Source organism: Pelophylax lessonae (genome assembly GCF_965119305.1).
Source record: "Pelophylax lessonae genome assembly, chromosome: 4".
In the NCBI taxonomy this organism is placed as follows: Eukaryota; Metazoa; Chordata; class Amphibia; order Anura; family Ranidae; genus Pelophylax; species Pelophylax lessonae.
This window is the reverse complement of record NC_138771.1, coordinates 569645866-569662532: the sequence shown is the minus strand read 5'-3', so window position 1 is coordinate 569662532 and position 16667 is coordinate 569645866. Positions and strand designations below refer to the sequence as shown.

At 39.5% G+C, this 16667-nt stretch overlaps 1 protein-coding gene across 4 annotated transcripts in view; it reads right to left on the bottom strand.

Annotated features, from left to right (window-relative positions):
• Nucleotides 1-16667, bottom strand: part of LOC309551983 (inositol polyphosphate-5-phosphatase A-like) — a 76054-nt gene that overhangs the window by 48725 nt on the left and 10662 nt on the right. For all 4 annotated transcript variants that reach the window (XM_082252722.1, XM_082252724.1, XM_082252725.1 and 1 more), the window contains 3 exons: nt 14733-14774; nt 13615-13715; nt 9198-9285 (listed from right to left, as the gene is read on the bottom strand). In XM_082252722.1, coding sequence (XP_082108848.1) covers nt 9198-9285; nt 13615-13715; nt 14733-14774 — 231 coding nt within the window. The remainder of the gene's footprint in view (nt 1-9197; nt 9286-13614; nt 13716-14732; nt 14775-16667) is intronic.

The window sequence follows — 16667 nt, the reverse complement described above, 5'->3', positions numbered from 1 at the left end:
ATAAAAGCACTTCCTATTACAGGCTGAGAATACGAAAGCTGGCTATACATGGATCGAAATTTTAAAACATGTATGGCTGTTCCTGTTCATGAGAAGTTGATCTATTGTTTAACTTCTCATGATCCAGGTTGTTGGAAAATGTTACTTTCATCAGCCAATCAACTGCAGCACTGATCAGTGTATTCTGAGAGGGTGTCCCACTGTCAGAATACAATGATACAGCGTAGAGGATTCCCAGGTGTGTGAATGGGGAAATCAGTTCAGTTTTATTTTGTTCAGCTCGCTGAACAAGAAAAATGCAACGTAAGGATAGACATAAACACTTAAAATTCTCTTGTTTAGTCCAAATATTAATAGATTTCTCCATCCGCAGTGTAGACTGAGGAATATCTATTGCCACCCCTTGTATTATGACAGCTGTTGCACCCGTGGCTGTCAATACCTAAACAGCCACTTCATCTACTAGCACACAGTAACTGATCAGCAAATAGCTTTATACTCAGTAGTCTTCTGTTAAGCCAGTTGGTACCTGCTGCTTTGAGCCATGTATGGATAGCTTAAGATACAGCTATCTAATCATCAGTAGTGTTGTTAGCCTGTTATGCACACTGCTTCAGTTAAAGTGTGTGACAGAGGGAGGCTCTGTTACTGTACGAATTTAGGAAAATGTGGCACAGAATTTGCATTTAGGGTTAATGCAAGGTTCAGGACTATAATTTCTGGGTGGAGAAAGCTGTGTTTTTGGCTTCCTCCAGATTCTGTAGTTCTGGATTTCGAACAGTCAATCCTGTGTCCAGGTTTTGCTAAATGCCTGGAACCTGGCTGACTACACAGGTGTGCAGGGTCATCCACTCAGGTCTGAGGATAGCTCAGAGCACCCAGTTTGTAGATAGCTTCTAGTTTGGAGACTGCTCCCAGTGTGGGAGACTGAAGGTCTTATCAAGGGGTCAGAGGGGAGGGGGAGGGCGGCCCAGCCACAAGTCATGAGACAGAGAGTTTAATCAAGAGGTCAGCCAAAAGCCATGAGACAAAGGGTCTCATCAAAGGGTCAGAGGGCTCAACCAGAAGCCACGAGACATAGGGGTCTCATCGAGGCATTCTTGATATTTTATCAAGATAGGGTGATTTTACGCCCACAGCCAGATTTTTTGCTCAAGGTAGTGTCTGCCTTTCATTTGAATCAGGACATTATACTACCTTCTTTTTTTCCAGATCCTCACTCAGAGGAGGAAAAGTTATTACATTCTCTTAATGTAGTGCGTGCACTTAACTTTAACTTAAGGGAGACCGCTCAGATTCGTAAGACGAGAGCTTGTTTGTGCTGCCAGAAGGGCACAGAAAGGGGTTGGTAGCATCTAAGTCTACGATTTCTTGTTGGACTCGCCAGGTATATTACTCAGGCATATGGTTTCGTAGGAAAGGTTCCACCTTTTCCTGTAGAGTCACATTCTACCAGAGGAGTAGGGCACATCGCCTTTAAGCCTCTATGGCTCAGATTTCCAAGGCCGCGACCTGGTCGTCGGTGCATATATTTACTTGATTCTACAGAGTGGATGTTGGGACCCAGGAGGAGTCTGCTTATGGACGCAGTGTTCTGCAGGCAGCGGTGTAATCGTTCTTGTGGGGTCAGATCGCAGTATTTTTTGGTGTCCCCCTCCCCTCAGATGCATTGCTTTGAGACATGCCATATGTTATGCTTTATGGCTCTGTGTCCCGTGATGTACGAAAAGAAAAATGAATTTTTAATTCATACTTACCTGTAAAATCCATTTCTTGAAGTACACCATGGGACACAGAGGTCCCTCCCCTCTTCTATGGGGGTCTTTTATTGCTTGCGACAAAAATTAGGTATTTCCGTTGTGGGAGGGGTTATATAGGGGGTCATCAATTTTGATTGGTTGCCAGTGTCCTACACCTATAGGTGGCTATATAACCCATATGTTATGATATATGGCTCTGTGTCCCGTGAAATGGATTTTACAGGTAAGCATGAATTAAAAATCCATTTTTTTTCAGTTGCCCATTTCTTTGCCCTTCCCATCTGCAGGACAAAGGAATGAGCAGCAGAAAACGTAAGTATTCTTCTACAAAAAGGAGCACTGAGCGTTAATGTATTGAGAACACTGTTGCTTAGCCACACCGTAGCCGGAAAGGAGAGGAATTCAATCAATCCACACTAAACATCATGGAATCTAAACTTCTGGCTATTGTTCTGCACCTGTTTGAATACCCAAAGAGTGACTGCATCTGATTGGATATAGTTTCTGATCAGCCTGTAAGAAAACTGTATAAAATGATGCATGATGCCAAACATACTAAATACATTTTGAATTTACCTACACTTCACGGTCTAGTTATAAAAATTTGCATATCCATTTGTTCACTGAATCTACATGTGCGTAGTTGAATTAATGTGCTTTTATTATAAGCCACATGGATTGTAAAATACTACATTATGGCCACTAGAGGCCATAAGGAGCATAAGAAACACGTACATCTTTTTACCAAGAAATACAATATAACCATTCTAGACAAAGCTAGAAGGAATTAGCAAATATAACCATTGTACATGCAAAAAATATTAAGGATTGAACATGTAGATTCAGGCTAGATTTAAACTATTGCGGTTTTCCTGAGGCTGTGTTTGCTAGGGAACAGAAGCCCATTGATTAGTTCTCTTCACCTACAGAGAACACAGGAAAAGGTCCCTGCACCTTTTCCGAATTGAAGTTTCAGGGAAACCGCACAGTGTTAAGCAGTTCCCAGCATGGGAAAATATGCTGCAGTTTCCAGTGTGTGGTGGTGCCTTTAAGGTCACTGGTGAGATCATATTGTGCAGAGTACAGTAGCCCTGGTTGCATCATGACCACATCAATTTGTCTGGTGAGATGGGTGCAGAAGTCTGTAATGGATTGCTGGAATTCTAATAACTGCACCAGAATTGTCAGAATATCAATTTACTCTCATAGAGTGACCATATATGGGGCACTTTGGGGACGATTCCATGACTATTCTTTGGATTATTTAATGAAAATAATTTTAATATGCTCCTGTCCACAGACCACGTTACCCACTACAATACATTTGTGGGGAAGATACCCTTGTCCTCTCAACATTGGAATAAGCTGCTTTGTCAATGCAGGTGTTTGAAAGCTGGTAGTGGGTTATAGGGGAGATGAGGATGACAGGGGGTAGTGTGTTAACAAGGCAGCAGTGGGGTGCCAGGTGGGATGAGGATGACAGGGGTAGGGTGTTAGCAAGGGTGCAGTGGGGTGTCAGGTGGGATGAAGATCAGGATGACAGGAGGTAGGGTGTTAGAAAGGTGGCAGTGGGGTGCCATGTGTGATGAGGATGACAGGGAGTAGCGTGTTAGCAAGGCAGCAGTGAGGTACCAGATGTGATGAACATGAGGATGAGGATGACAGGGGAGTAGTGTATTAGGAAGGTTAAACTTGGGTGCCAGGTGTGATGAAGATGAGGATGACAGGGTGTGGGGTGTTAGCAAAGAACACTGCAAAAACATGTACAGTGGTGTTATCTAATTTGTGGAATCACTGCCTCTTGAAATCCACTACAGCCTCATGCTTTTATGGGAGGTGGATTCATCAATCAAGATGTGACATCCCACCCACTTTGTTCTTTTTTTGTTACTGGGCATGGAGGAGGAGAGAGGGACTGGACTATCTTTTAGGATCTGTATACACGCCCACATGTATGATGTCAATACCATGTGACCTGACCTACTGAAACAGGAAATATTCTCTCCAGCAATAGAGACTAAACTGAGCATGTGCAGCTACACTACTTTGACTGGTGCTTATCTGGACTTCTCCAGAGTGACATTGCAGGAGGGGGAGGAGCTGTGCATTCAGGATCAAACAGCCTTTTTACACAATGCAGAGGACTAACCACCATGAGCATAACAAGCATGCAATTCTGCATCTACAGACATATTTTACTATTGTGGTTTTAGTACCGCTTTAATCTAATGCTTGCCTCATATGTGTAGTACGGTAACCATAAGTTTGTTGTGGTGGTTAAAAACAATAAAGAAATAAAGAAAGGGAACATATCAGTTTTTTTGCCAAAGTGAATGGGCTTAACACAATGCACATTAACACGCAGGATACTGCACATTAGTGTGCATGTAGTACCACACTGAAAAGCACTACACCGCACATGTGTGAAGGGCAATGGAAAGAAAAACATTAAAGTGGAATTAAACCTTGACTAATACAAACTGGGAGCAGGCAGCAATTTATTGCAGTAGAGACATGCTATATCTCTTCTGCAAGGGTCTATAGGGGGCGCAGGGGCGCCGCCCCCCCCCCCCCAATCAGCATCTATCAGCATCTTCAAGGAAAAAAATTACCTTTTAAAGCCCACTAGGGGCGCCAGACCTATTGAAGTCTATGGGGGGGGGGGGTTTGGCATCCCACGTGCTGCCAGGCAGAGGTGCCGATTGGCGGCCGTTCTGGGTGTCATCGGGGCGCAGAGCAATGCGCCCCGACACTACCGACTTCTACACTCCTAGTCCTGTGATTGGTCCAGACTCCGGCCTGGACCAATCATTTAGGACTCCCATCTGACGTCGTCGTGGGGGCGGTGCGTGCATCAGTCACTCTGACGCACTCACCTTCCCGGTTCCCGCCCGCCGTCAGACTCAGCGAGGAGGAGCAGCCGTGAGACGTCTCAGCCAGGAGCAGGTATGTGAAGAAGCCGCCCGCTACTCACAGTCTCCTATGCCGCCGGCCGCCACTGGTTCCCACCCACCGTCAAACTCAGCGAGGAGGAGCACGTCTCAGCCACACTTTTAACATATTTATTTGTAAAGAAATTTGAAAACCATTTATCATTTTCCTTCCATTTCACAATTATGTGCCATTTTGTGTTTGTCTATCACATGAAATCCCAATAAAATACATTTACGTTTTTGATTGTAACATGACAAAATGTGGAAAATTTCAAGGGGTATGAATACTTTTTCATGTAATTTCGAACACCCACGATTCACCATGCCCACCAATTAATGAGGCACCATGGTACACTTTGTGTGTTTAACATTTTTTTGCCCACAGAAATCTGTCTCTACCATGAAAGGGTCCCTCCTGTTACTAACAGCTCATTTCAGTGTTGTATGGATGCTACATGGTAAAGAAAATCCTACTTGATGCATTTTGATTGTGAGTTACAACAAATCATACCTTCCATAAATACTGTATGAACGGTAATGCATGAAAAAATGTGTCTAAAATGAACTGCAAAAAAAGTGCACTGCATAAAAACAGAGGTGGAATTGTAGCCTAAGACTTAGCATATGCAAGGTTTTTATCTTAGCTGAAAACTATAACTACTATACTGGCTATGTATGCTATAGTTCACTGTGATATGCTTTTTACAGCAGCCGAATACTGTTTAAATATATTTCTATTATAATAACAACAAGATGACTGAGCTGATAAATCCAGTACTGGAACAGACCTGATAATGTACTTTTGAATATACACTAAAAGATAAGCAGATGCTGCCCTCTTGTGGCTTTTCATTTTTTCAGCTGTCATGAAATAACAACTAATTGGCAAAAAAAGGCTATACAGTTTTATATTAAATAGAGATTCTATGCTTAAATGTTTGCATTAAATATGTATTTTATGTATCTAGAAAAAGACCATTTATATATTAAATAATACAATTAGGCATGAAGCCTTTCTTCTGTCTTTTTGAAGTTACTCTATTAGGACCTTGGTGATTAGTATAATTGTATAGTAGGAATTTAAATACCCCTCCAGTAAGTACATATCACAAAATTCATATAAAAAATATACAAAACTTTATTTTGTCCAGTAAAAACATCTTTGATAAAAAGATGTTTCCTATACACATTTGTACATTGATATACTCAATTAACATCTACCACATGGACAGAGGCCATTGTGGTTTAGTTGAGAGAGGAAAAAGTTGGGGTCGATGCATTTTGTGGAATTACAGCTTCCTCAGGAGCTCCTACCTCTTACAATTATATGAAAGAATCAATCAACTCTGTAGGTCTGCACCATATTTGTTTTCTGTCCAATTAAATAATTAAACATAATATAATATTGCAGTTAGAAGAGCTCATGTGAACCTTATCCTACAGGCCCGTGGGAGAGTGACCAACCAACAGAATGGATTCTGAGGGCTGAAGATTGTCATATAGGCATCAGGTATTATAAACTTTATTTAAATTGATTAAAAATACATAAAAAGGTATAAACAATAGGTGATTGCATAATGGGCCCTAAAAAAGACAATGTTGTCAGAATTTAAAAACACATGCCCGGGATCACAGTCATGCTAATACATCCACACATAATAGTGACATTGAGACAGTCAACAAAACAACAATGTGGCAAATTCTAGGATTATTAGGGTCAGAGAGGGTCCTGAGAAACCCCTTGGGCACACGCTGAGTGTCAGACGTTTACTTGCATGGGGACCTCCAAGATCTCTATTCACCCTTGGTAAATTGCAAATAGTAACACATGAATATCTGTGAGTAAGATGGGTCGCTAAGAGAGTTCAGAGATGAAGACAGAGAATTCTGCCAATGGATGGGTTTCCAAGCTGTGAATTACCCGCTATGGAGCCCACTTATGGACTGCTTAGGAGATCACTTTAAGCAGATGACGAGTATAATTAACCAGGAAGACAGGTAGGTTTGGTTATAGTGCAGCAAAGTTGTATATGGCCACAAAGGGAAGTTAAAATTGTAATAACACATGAGGTGCAGACTTACACATTATGGAAAGAGTTGATTGATTCCTTGGTGTTATTGAAAGAGATGGGTGGTCCTGAGGAAGCAGGAATTCCGCAAAACGCATCGACCCCAACTTTTTCCTGTTTCAACTAAACCACAATGGACTCTGTCCCTGTGGTAGATGTTAATTGAGGGTATTGATGTACACATGCATAAAGGAAACATGATTTTGAAAATGTTTTTACTGGACAAAATAAAGTATTACATTATGTCATCCTAGTGCATATTACCTGACCACTCTAACCAGATTCAAAGTCAGAACTTTTGGTCAGTTATAATATTGTATAATAATAATTGTGCAGGTAGGAAATCATTCTAGTGGTATTTTTATTGCCAGATATATTTTATCTGAGGAAACATACTAGTTCTGTTTTGAATACTAAAATTATTAGCACTGATTTTATTTTAGAATTACTATTGGTCAAATTTGGTTTGGGTCTACTGTATACCAATCAAAGCTGTACTGACAGTCCACAAAGTTATGTCAATACAAAGGAAAGAGGTTGGGAAGAGAGCAGCACAAGCTGATGCTGCCAATGACACCTATCTTGGTGGAGAACAATAGTGAAGTTTTTAAGATATTTTTCAACCTTTCCGATTGTTCGTTCCCCTGAGAGTTATTAACCAATGGGCATCTTTCTGTCACCATAGACAGGAGATCATCACCCCATATGGCTGAAATAATAGCTAGATTCAGGAAGTCATGCCTGTAAGAACTATCCTTACAACAAAATCTCTATTGCTTACAAGTTTCCTGGTGGGCAGCACAGTGGCTTAGCACTTCTGCCTGGCAGCACTAGGATTGTTAGTTCGAATCCCAACCATGGCACTACATGCCTGGAGTTTGCATGTTCTCCCTATGCCTGTATAGGTTTCCTCAAAGGTACTCTGGTTTTCTCCCACACTCCAAAGACATTCTGGTTAATTGGCTCCTGTCTAAATTGGCCCTAGTATGTGTATGTATGAATGTGAGTTAGGGACCATAGATTGTACGCTCCTTGAGGGCAGGGACTGATGTGAATGTTCAATATAAAGGAAAAGTGCTGTGTAAATTGACAGTGCTATATAAGTACCTGTAATAAAATAAAAAATAATAGTGGGTCCTTGTCCTGGTGGGAGTAAAGCAAATGCCCTTTCATTCACTAATGAAAATGACACTGGCATTAGCATGGTAATGTTATGGGGGTCTTAGAAGAACTCCATAATGAATTAATCTCTATGAGGACTTCCCTGGGTGGGCTGCCCTTTCTGAGATTGGTGTGGTGCAGTGTAGTGGTAACCAGAGGAGTAATAGGATGTCTCTTTGACCTCTTGGATGATACTGCAGATAAGAAATTGCCATGTGTTTGTGGTTGCCCATTCAAGGGGAGTATGGCACTGTTAGCAGTAGTATCTCCCAGGGTTTTTTTGGTTGTTCATCCTGTAAAGAATTGAGGTGAGGTGAGAAGGGAGAGTATCTGGTACTCTGTTCAGAATGTGAAGCCTAAACATAAAAGGGTTGATTTACTAAAGGCAAAAAGACTGTGCACGTTGCAAATTGCAGTTGCCCTCTGCAAGTGCATTTGCTCCAGAGCTTGATAAATAAAGTAAGGCTGCAACAAATACCCAATCACATGCAAGTAAAATAAAAAAAATAAAAAACCTGTATTTTTGTTTGCACATGATTGGATAATGGAAATCAGCATTACATCTGCTCATTTACTAAGCTCTGGAGCAACTGCACTTTTCAAAGTACACAGTCTATTTGCCTTTAGTAAATCAACCCCAAAGTGTTCCTGTTATTGCTACTGCTGATTATATAAGATTGTCATCTAAACGATGAAGCTAAATGTACCCAATGTTTGTGGTACTGTGAACATTCCAGTTAAAAAAAAATTATATTTTGTTCAATGAATGGTATTTGTGTGGACTTTAAATAATCCTTACAGATAGAACGATGAAATGCACGGAACAGCAGGGGAAAGGGAAAGCAGTGGCTGAACAGAGATTGATGGTGCAGCCAGATGAAGTCCAGGAAAAAGGAACAAGGAAAAGAGAACTTAGAGAAGGAGTTTACCAGATCTGGTGACTTCCTTTAATAGTGATTGTTAGTTCATGGGGTCTGAAGTGAAAGTAGGGTGGTTGTTTGTTGTCTGCAACTGGAGAGGCACCAGTGGAGTGCTGATAAATCTATGATGGCCATGATGGTGGAGTAAGACCACAGAACACGCTGTCTGACATGTGGTCCTATAACATCTGCTGGTGCTGTCATGGCATGCTAGTGGAGAGCATTCAGAAAAGTGGTAAAAGATCTTGCTCTGCTGTAGTAAAACTAATACCACAAAGAAAGCGGTCCAATTTAGGCATTATTACAGATTGCTGATATGGTTAATATAGTCCTCAATGAACATGTTTTACTCACTGTAAAGCTGTCTGGTTGCATAAAGTCATTGTCTATGAAGGCTCGAACCCAGTCATATTGTGACATGTCTTCACTCTGTATTAGAGTCCTATAAAATCAGACATGGTTATCAGTTCAAACTATTCCAACTTATTGTAACATATATTAAATTGTCTATTGCAAAATTGGGGATAGCCCCTTGATAGAGGAGAGGCAAGACGAGGTGGTAAGGTCTGTCCTACTCAAAGTGAAAGAGGGAAAGAATTTTCCCGGAAATAATAGAATGGAGAAACAGAGCAGAATGGAACTTGTGAGCGCAAGTGGGATTTTTAAATGGTACTTAGCTCTAATTCCGTAAAGAAATATATGAGATAATACAATTTATATAAAACTTTATATTTTTTATTCCAAAACTTTAAAATGACAAGCAAATATTAGAAATATTCTATATTAGACATACAACAAGCAGTAAAAATTATCAATACAGGAGTACATGTAAAGGATTTTTGCTTTTTAATATATCCGATATGAATACCGGATCAACCCGACATGTTTCGCAGTTTTTCTTTACTGCTTCTTCAGGGGTGTGTATTAATTGTACTACAACATTCAATTTTCCTGAGTATTACTGCATAACAATAATCATATTAGTATATATAGATAGAGTTCACATTTTAATTAGAAGTCTTTATAGAAAACACACGATGTCTCAAGGTACTCCCACCAAAAAGCCCCCAAAAAGTCCCAGTAGGTGCAGAGGAAAGGGAAGGGAAGAACACCACAAACCATACGTCTCACCGACGACTGGGACTTTTTGGGTGCTTTTTGGTGGGAGTACCTTGAGACATCGTGTGTTTTCTATAAAGACTTCTAATTAAAATGTGAACTCTATCTATATATACTAATATGATTATTGTTATGCAGGAATACTCAGTCAAATTGAATGTTGCAGTACAATTAATACACACCCCTGAAGAAGCAGTAAAGAAAAACTGCGAAACATGTCGGGTTGATCCGGTATTCATATCGGATATATTAAAAAGCACAAAATCCTTTACATGTACTCCTGTATTGATGATTTTTACTGCTTGTTGTATGTCTAATATTTCCCCCTTTTTTTGCTTGTCATTTTAAAGTTTTGGATTAAAAAATATAAAGTTTTATATAAATTGTATTAACTCATATATTTCTTTACGGAATTAGAGCTAAGTACCATTTAAAAATCCCACTTGCCCTCACAAGTTCCATTCTGCTCTGTTTCTCCATTCTATTATTTCCGGGAAAACTCTTTCCCTCTTTCACTTTGAGTAGGACAGACCTTACCACCTCGTCTTGCCTCTCCTCTATCAAGGGGCTATCCCCAATTTTGCAATAGATGATTTCATGGGATGTCGGTACACTTTTTTGAGTAGGTACTACTGAACAAACACTTTCTCAATATATTAAATTGTATCAGTTAGTGGAGCAAATGCTGGATAGTTTTACTCTGTAACATCATCTGAATAATGTCTGCAGTAAATACTGAATGAGTCACTGAACATATACAGGATTTTTATTTACGTTCTTTTAGTAGTTGAGGTTGCCCTAAGTTCACCCCTTAGGATACACCTCATCTGTCTTTATATGTTCCACCATAACATGAGAAATAAAACAACTATCATAAAAATTAAACCAAAATTACTGCTATAGGCCGCACAAGGTCTGCTTATTAAAAGAGCTACAACTTGGCTCTACAGTCCACCAATCACGAGACAGTGGAGAGACATTAGACAGAAACGAATACGCTTCTCACCCTTCAGTTTTGTTCTCATATTTAGAGGTAGCCAGACAGTGTACAAACTAAGCCAAACAGGAAACACAAAGGCCTCGTCCACACGGCCCCTATGGCATGTACAGCATAAATGGGCCATTTGTTCATTTGGATAGAGCCTCTTGGAGCTGCGCACAGGCAGTCTATGGAAAAAGCAGCTCTGTGGACACAGTCACCCATTCTAATTCTAATTCTAATTCTAATTTGAAAGGCATGCAAGGACAGTGCATGGCCAAAAAATTTTAGCAGTGTGTGGGCCACAGCACCCATGTGAACCAGGCAAACATAAATTGTAGTTTGGTGCTCCCCTGGGCACAGGTCCATAAATGCCTTAGAATCAATATGGCATTGTCAAAAAGAGTAACTAAAGCCATTTTGAAACTGCCCTCTCATTTAGCTGGGTTAGCTTTCCCAAATTTTTATCTTTATTATTTGGCATCCCAGCTAGTTGTGGTGCATGATTGGCTACATCCCTCTCCATATAATGCCTGTACCACCACTGAAGCTGCTATAGTCTCCTCACTCAAGACTTTGCATAATATCATATATCGTGGACAGGTACCAACCAGTCCGGGGACAGCAATGTTACAAACTATGCTGTCTCTCTTCATTACAGTAGTGACGCATTTTTCTAAAGATACCTGGGCCACCTCTCCTAACAATCCACTCTGGAATAATTCCGTACTGAATGAATTGCTCATGATCCCTCATCCACAGTACTGGATTGTTAGAGGTGTTAAATACCTTTTTCATTTATATACAGAAAACAGGGCCTTAAGTCCTTTACCCAATTGAGAGAGGACTTTAGCTGACACCCCCCCCCCCTTCTTTGTTTTTTATTTTTAGCTTCCTCTTGCTCTGAGTGCACAATTTGGTTTGCTCTCACTTCCACTACAGATGGCCCCTTTAGAGAAGCTACTCAGAAACTCAGATATTAATAAATTGATTTCTCAATATTACTCTGCACTAATATCTGCTTCTAACCCGAGATTTGCAGCTGCTTTAGATATTCAACTCACTGGTGATTGCACTTAATTTGTGGATGCTTATAAAATATTGGTCATAGCTTCTAGAGATAGAGTTCTACCAATAAAAATCTTCCACTATAGTCATCTCACCCCTTATGGAATGTGTAAAAATGGGATTGCGTCCTACACCGGAATGCTTTAGAGGCTGTGGAGTTGAGACTGCTTGTCCTATCCATTAGTTTCTTCATTTTGGTCTGCAGTTGACTCATTTTTACCCACTGTCCTGGGTGTCCCTATAATTTTACATCCTAAAAGCTGTCTATTGGGTATTTTTGGTGAACTGTCTGTTTCCGCATATACTAAACGATTATTACGCATTTTATATTTTTTCGCTCTAACAACTATTTTCTTGAGCTGGAAAGGGACCTACAGGCTCACTGTATCCACTTGGCTGCAACTGATTAATAATAGTTTACCCCTATATAAGCTCACTTTTGAGCTATGAAAGCGACCTCTCCTCTGATAAAATATGGAGTAGTTGGATATCCAGCCCCCTTACCCTGACGTCCTTGGGCTCAGGAAACTAGTCTGTATTGCTGTTATTTTCTTTTCCGCCTGACTCGGTGACCTAAAGTATGTTGTTATATCTCTGCTATATGTAGGATTTTAATGCTATAGCTGTGTTTACATTTATGTATACATTGCTTGTGAGATTCGGGAGGTACAGTCTGGTTTTGGTTGCAGTTGTAACCTTAATTTATCAAAAACCGTAAAACGTAAAAACAAAAACTATAGCTATAACTGACCATGCCACTGCTATGGGGTCCAAAAGCACAACAGAGTCCAGAGTTGTCTGGCTACACAGTTTTTTTTTTTATAACCGCAGCTATAACATTTGGCAAATACATCTGGATAAAGTGAACGTAAATAGGTCGGGAACCTGGATATAATTGCTACTAAAGCAATTAATAAACCATATCACTAGAGGAATTGCATATAGTTATAGATTAGGGAGGTAGAGAGCCTCTAACTTTTTTTATTGCTATGCAGCCCCCTCACATAATCTATTGTATATATTCATAAAACTTGAAAATTTGTAGACTAAAGCTGAACTGCAGGCAAACAGCTAAATACACAGATAAAATACATCCATTAGGGCTATTGTATTGATATATGTATGAGATGGCTGTATCGTCCTCCAAAAGGTTTTTCTTTTGTCCACCCAGTCCAGTACCATATAGTACTTTCTGGAAGAGAAGGAGACCTGATCTTTCTCTGCTGCAGGTTCACTTTCACTTACAAGTCTCCTCCCCATTCCTATCCTGTTTTTTGTTCAGTGGAAGAAGTAAGACGCTGATGCGCTCATCTCTCTGTTGTCTTCTTCTTTCAGCATGCACCTTGCACTTCAATAGACCTGACTGTCTCCTTCTGCTGCTACTCCTTCCTCCTCTTTGAGCTCTGCGGTACAATAGACCGCAAGATGCTGAGACCAGATCAGATTTAGTTTTTTTTTTTTTTTTTACTGCTTGCATTAAAAAAATGTATTTAACAATGTACTTAGGTAATGATTACTGGGATGCATAATGTGTGTCTTTTATATCTGCCTGGAGTACAGATTAAACTAAAATAATCTATTGACTGAGAATAAAGAGGATTTTACCTGATGAAGGTTTCAGCAGACTCCATATTTTCTTTGTAATTCTTCCCCCCAAATTCCTGCAGATGAAGAGCTATGAAAGCCGGCTGGTGCTCCTGTACTGTCTAAAAGGAGAACACAGATGTTCAAGGAGAAAAAAGTTACCTGTAATAAAACTGCAAATACCGATCAGAGTTACATATATTTCTACAAAATCTACAGGATTAAAAATTAAGCAAAGGGGCAGCAAACAGAACAAGAATCCTGTGTAAGCCACATATGCTCTGGCATAGTGTGACAGGACAACCAGGACTACCCCTACCACCAGGACTACCACTACCACCTGGACTACCACCAGCCATTATCATATCCTGGGGCTACCACCAGTCATTATCATATCCTCATGTTTAATAAATCAATCCAGATTCCAGACTGCCTTCCCAATTACCAGTACCCCAACCAGGTCCTCATTGTTGCTGCCTCTGTAAAACACGTACATTACTGGTCACCATGTGCACTTCTATACATCCACAACTGTTAGATGGGCCAGTTTACTCCTTTTTTTTTTTTTGTCCATTATCCTCAGCATGCCTTGTGCAGCAACGACCTACTCTTTTAGGGTGATACCATGCACGGTTAGTTTTTTCTTTGGTGAATGGAGCAATCCCCCCACCACTGTCAGAATACACTAATCAATGGCTGCAGCAATGGAAAAGTTTTAACACGTCCCTTCGTCAGAAGTCGACTTCCATCAATTGCTAGACTTTTTAGATTGAAATTCAGCCGGGCCAGTGGGGTCTTTGAATCAGTGTATGACCAGCTTTTCCTTGGCTGCCACTGCTTACTTCACCTGCTAGTTGCTGGACTCTCATACTGGTGCAATGGCTTTAACACTAGTCCCCAGTAATATTAGTCACCAGAAGCATTATTAATTCTCTACTTTTGATTTCCATGAATATTTTCATGTTGCTCCGTCAGATCAATGTTTTTAAGCATTTACACACAATGATATACAGTAATTATTTTCATCAACTATTTTTTTTTACATGTATTTCTAAAAAGTTACCAAAATTCAAATGGCTATACATTTTAATACATAAATGAAGAATACAGTTGGTGTCCACTGTACAGTTTAATATTACCTTATGGAATTCCTGAAGCCAGTTTTTTTCAATCACCCCTGGCTGTTGGAATATAATATATGAATCAGATTATTAGAATGGAATATATAAACCATGTTCTGCATTGGCAAACAACGCTATCACAAGAGTCAACAATATATCCATACATCATATCACATTCTGTTACTGATTCCTATTGGAAAGTGAAGCATTATATTTGCCTATATATTCAGGTATGAATACTTGTGTAAGTTTTTACATTTTGAGAAAGAGAAAAGGTTCAGCTGACAACAATGGGCATTAATGGTGCAAACTTCCTGTATAGGCCAACAGCACCCAACCAGAATCAAGCATTCCTTCACCAACTCTGATTTTTCAGTACAAATCTGGATCTTAGTGGTTCCTATAGAATCTCAATCCTCATAGGAAGGGGTTCCTTACCATAGGAGTGATTAAAATGTATGTACAGTTAACCCTAACAATGAACTTCTCTTATTTACTCCTTTTTGCTCTTTTAATGGAGAAACAGTCCCAAAGCTCTTTTGGCCCTTCTTCTCTGTATTCAGCCAACAGTGGGATAAAGTCTGCTGATGTCTGATGTCATTCAGTCGGTCTAGGCTCTGGAGAGACCTCAACTTTAATGTTGGGATCCACCAAGATGCCAGAACTAGCAGCTGGCTCAGCCTCTCAACGAGTCAACGGGAGCCTGAGCCAATCACTACTGCCCCCTCCATAGCCCAGTGCTCCAGTGAGCACTGGAGAGGCAGAGCAGAGAGCCAGTGACTGACAGTCACCATCTCTCTGCTCACTGAAGACCGAGAGCTGAGCAATCAGTGGTCTTTGATTGCTTGGTTCTCTTAGAGGAAGCAGGGAAGAGATGCAACATCCACCTAGGTGAGTATAAATGTTTATTTATTTATTTTTTAGTTCCCGAACTTCTCTTTTAAATATATAATTAAAAGTTTTTGTGTAATCTTTTCAATAATTGCAAAAAATACCCAGTGATCCTGCCAGAAAACCTGTGAGTTGATATTTTCACTATACAAACTATCATCAGTTGTAACATAAAGTCAAATTATAGTGTAGTGCAACCTATACAAAATTCAAACAAATAATGTCCATAACACATATATAGTCCATTAGAAGTATCTTCGATCACCACTGTATATGCCTGTAATAGACTATAGGTGCATCTCAAAAAATTAGAATAACCTCAAAAACTTAATTTATTTCAGTAATTCAATTCAAAAAGTGAAACTCTCATATTTTATATAGATGTGTTTCACATAGAGTAATATATTGTAAGCTTTTCTTTCTTTTAATTTAGATGATTACAGCTAGTGAAAACCCCAAATTCAGTATCTCAGAAAAATAGAATATTACATAGAACCAATAGAAAAAAAAAAAGGTTTTTAAGACAGAAATGCTTTTTTTTTTATTGGTTTTATGTAATCTAATTTTCTGAGCTATTGAATTTTGTGTTTTTACTAGCTGTAAGCCATATTCATCAAAATTAAAAGAAAGAAATGTTTGAAATATATCACTCTTTGTGTAACCATCTATATAAAATGTGAGAGGTTCCCTTTTTTAATTGAATTACTGAAATAAATTAACTTTTTGATGACATTCCAATTTTATGAGATGCACGTGTATATACTGTAAGTGTTATGGACATTCTTTTTTTGAATTTTATATAGGTTGCACTACACTCTAATTTTCGTTTTATGTTACATTTGGGATTGTAGTGAAATCACATCATCAATGTTTAAGCTTGCAACCATAATTTATGTTTATTTTCGCAGTGGACTGACTGCTTTGATAGAATTTGCACTGTTCTTTTAAATATCATCCGTTAACATTTTCCCAAATCCCTCTTTGGACTTCAGATCCCCAATGTAAACCCCCCCTGGTAAACTGCAAAATTTAAATTTTTTTTTTGTTTTTGGGTTGGTTGCT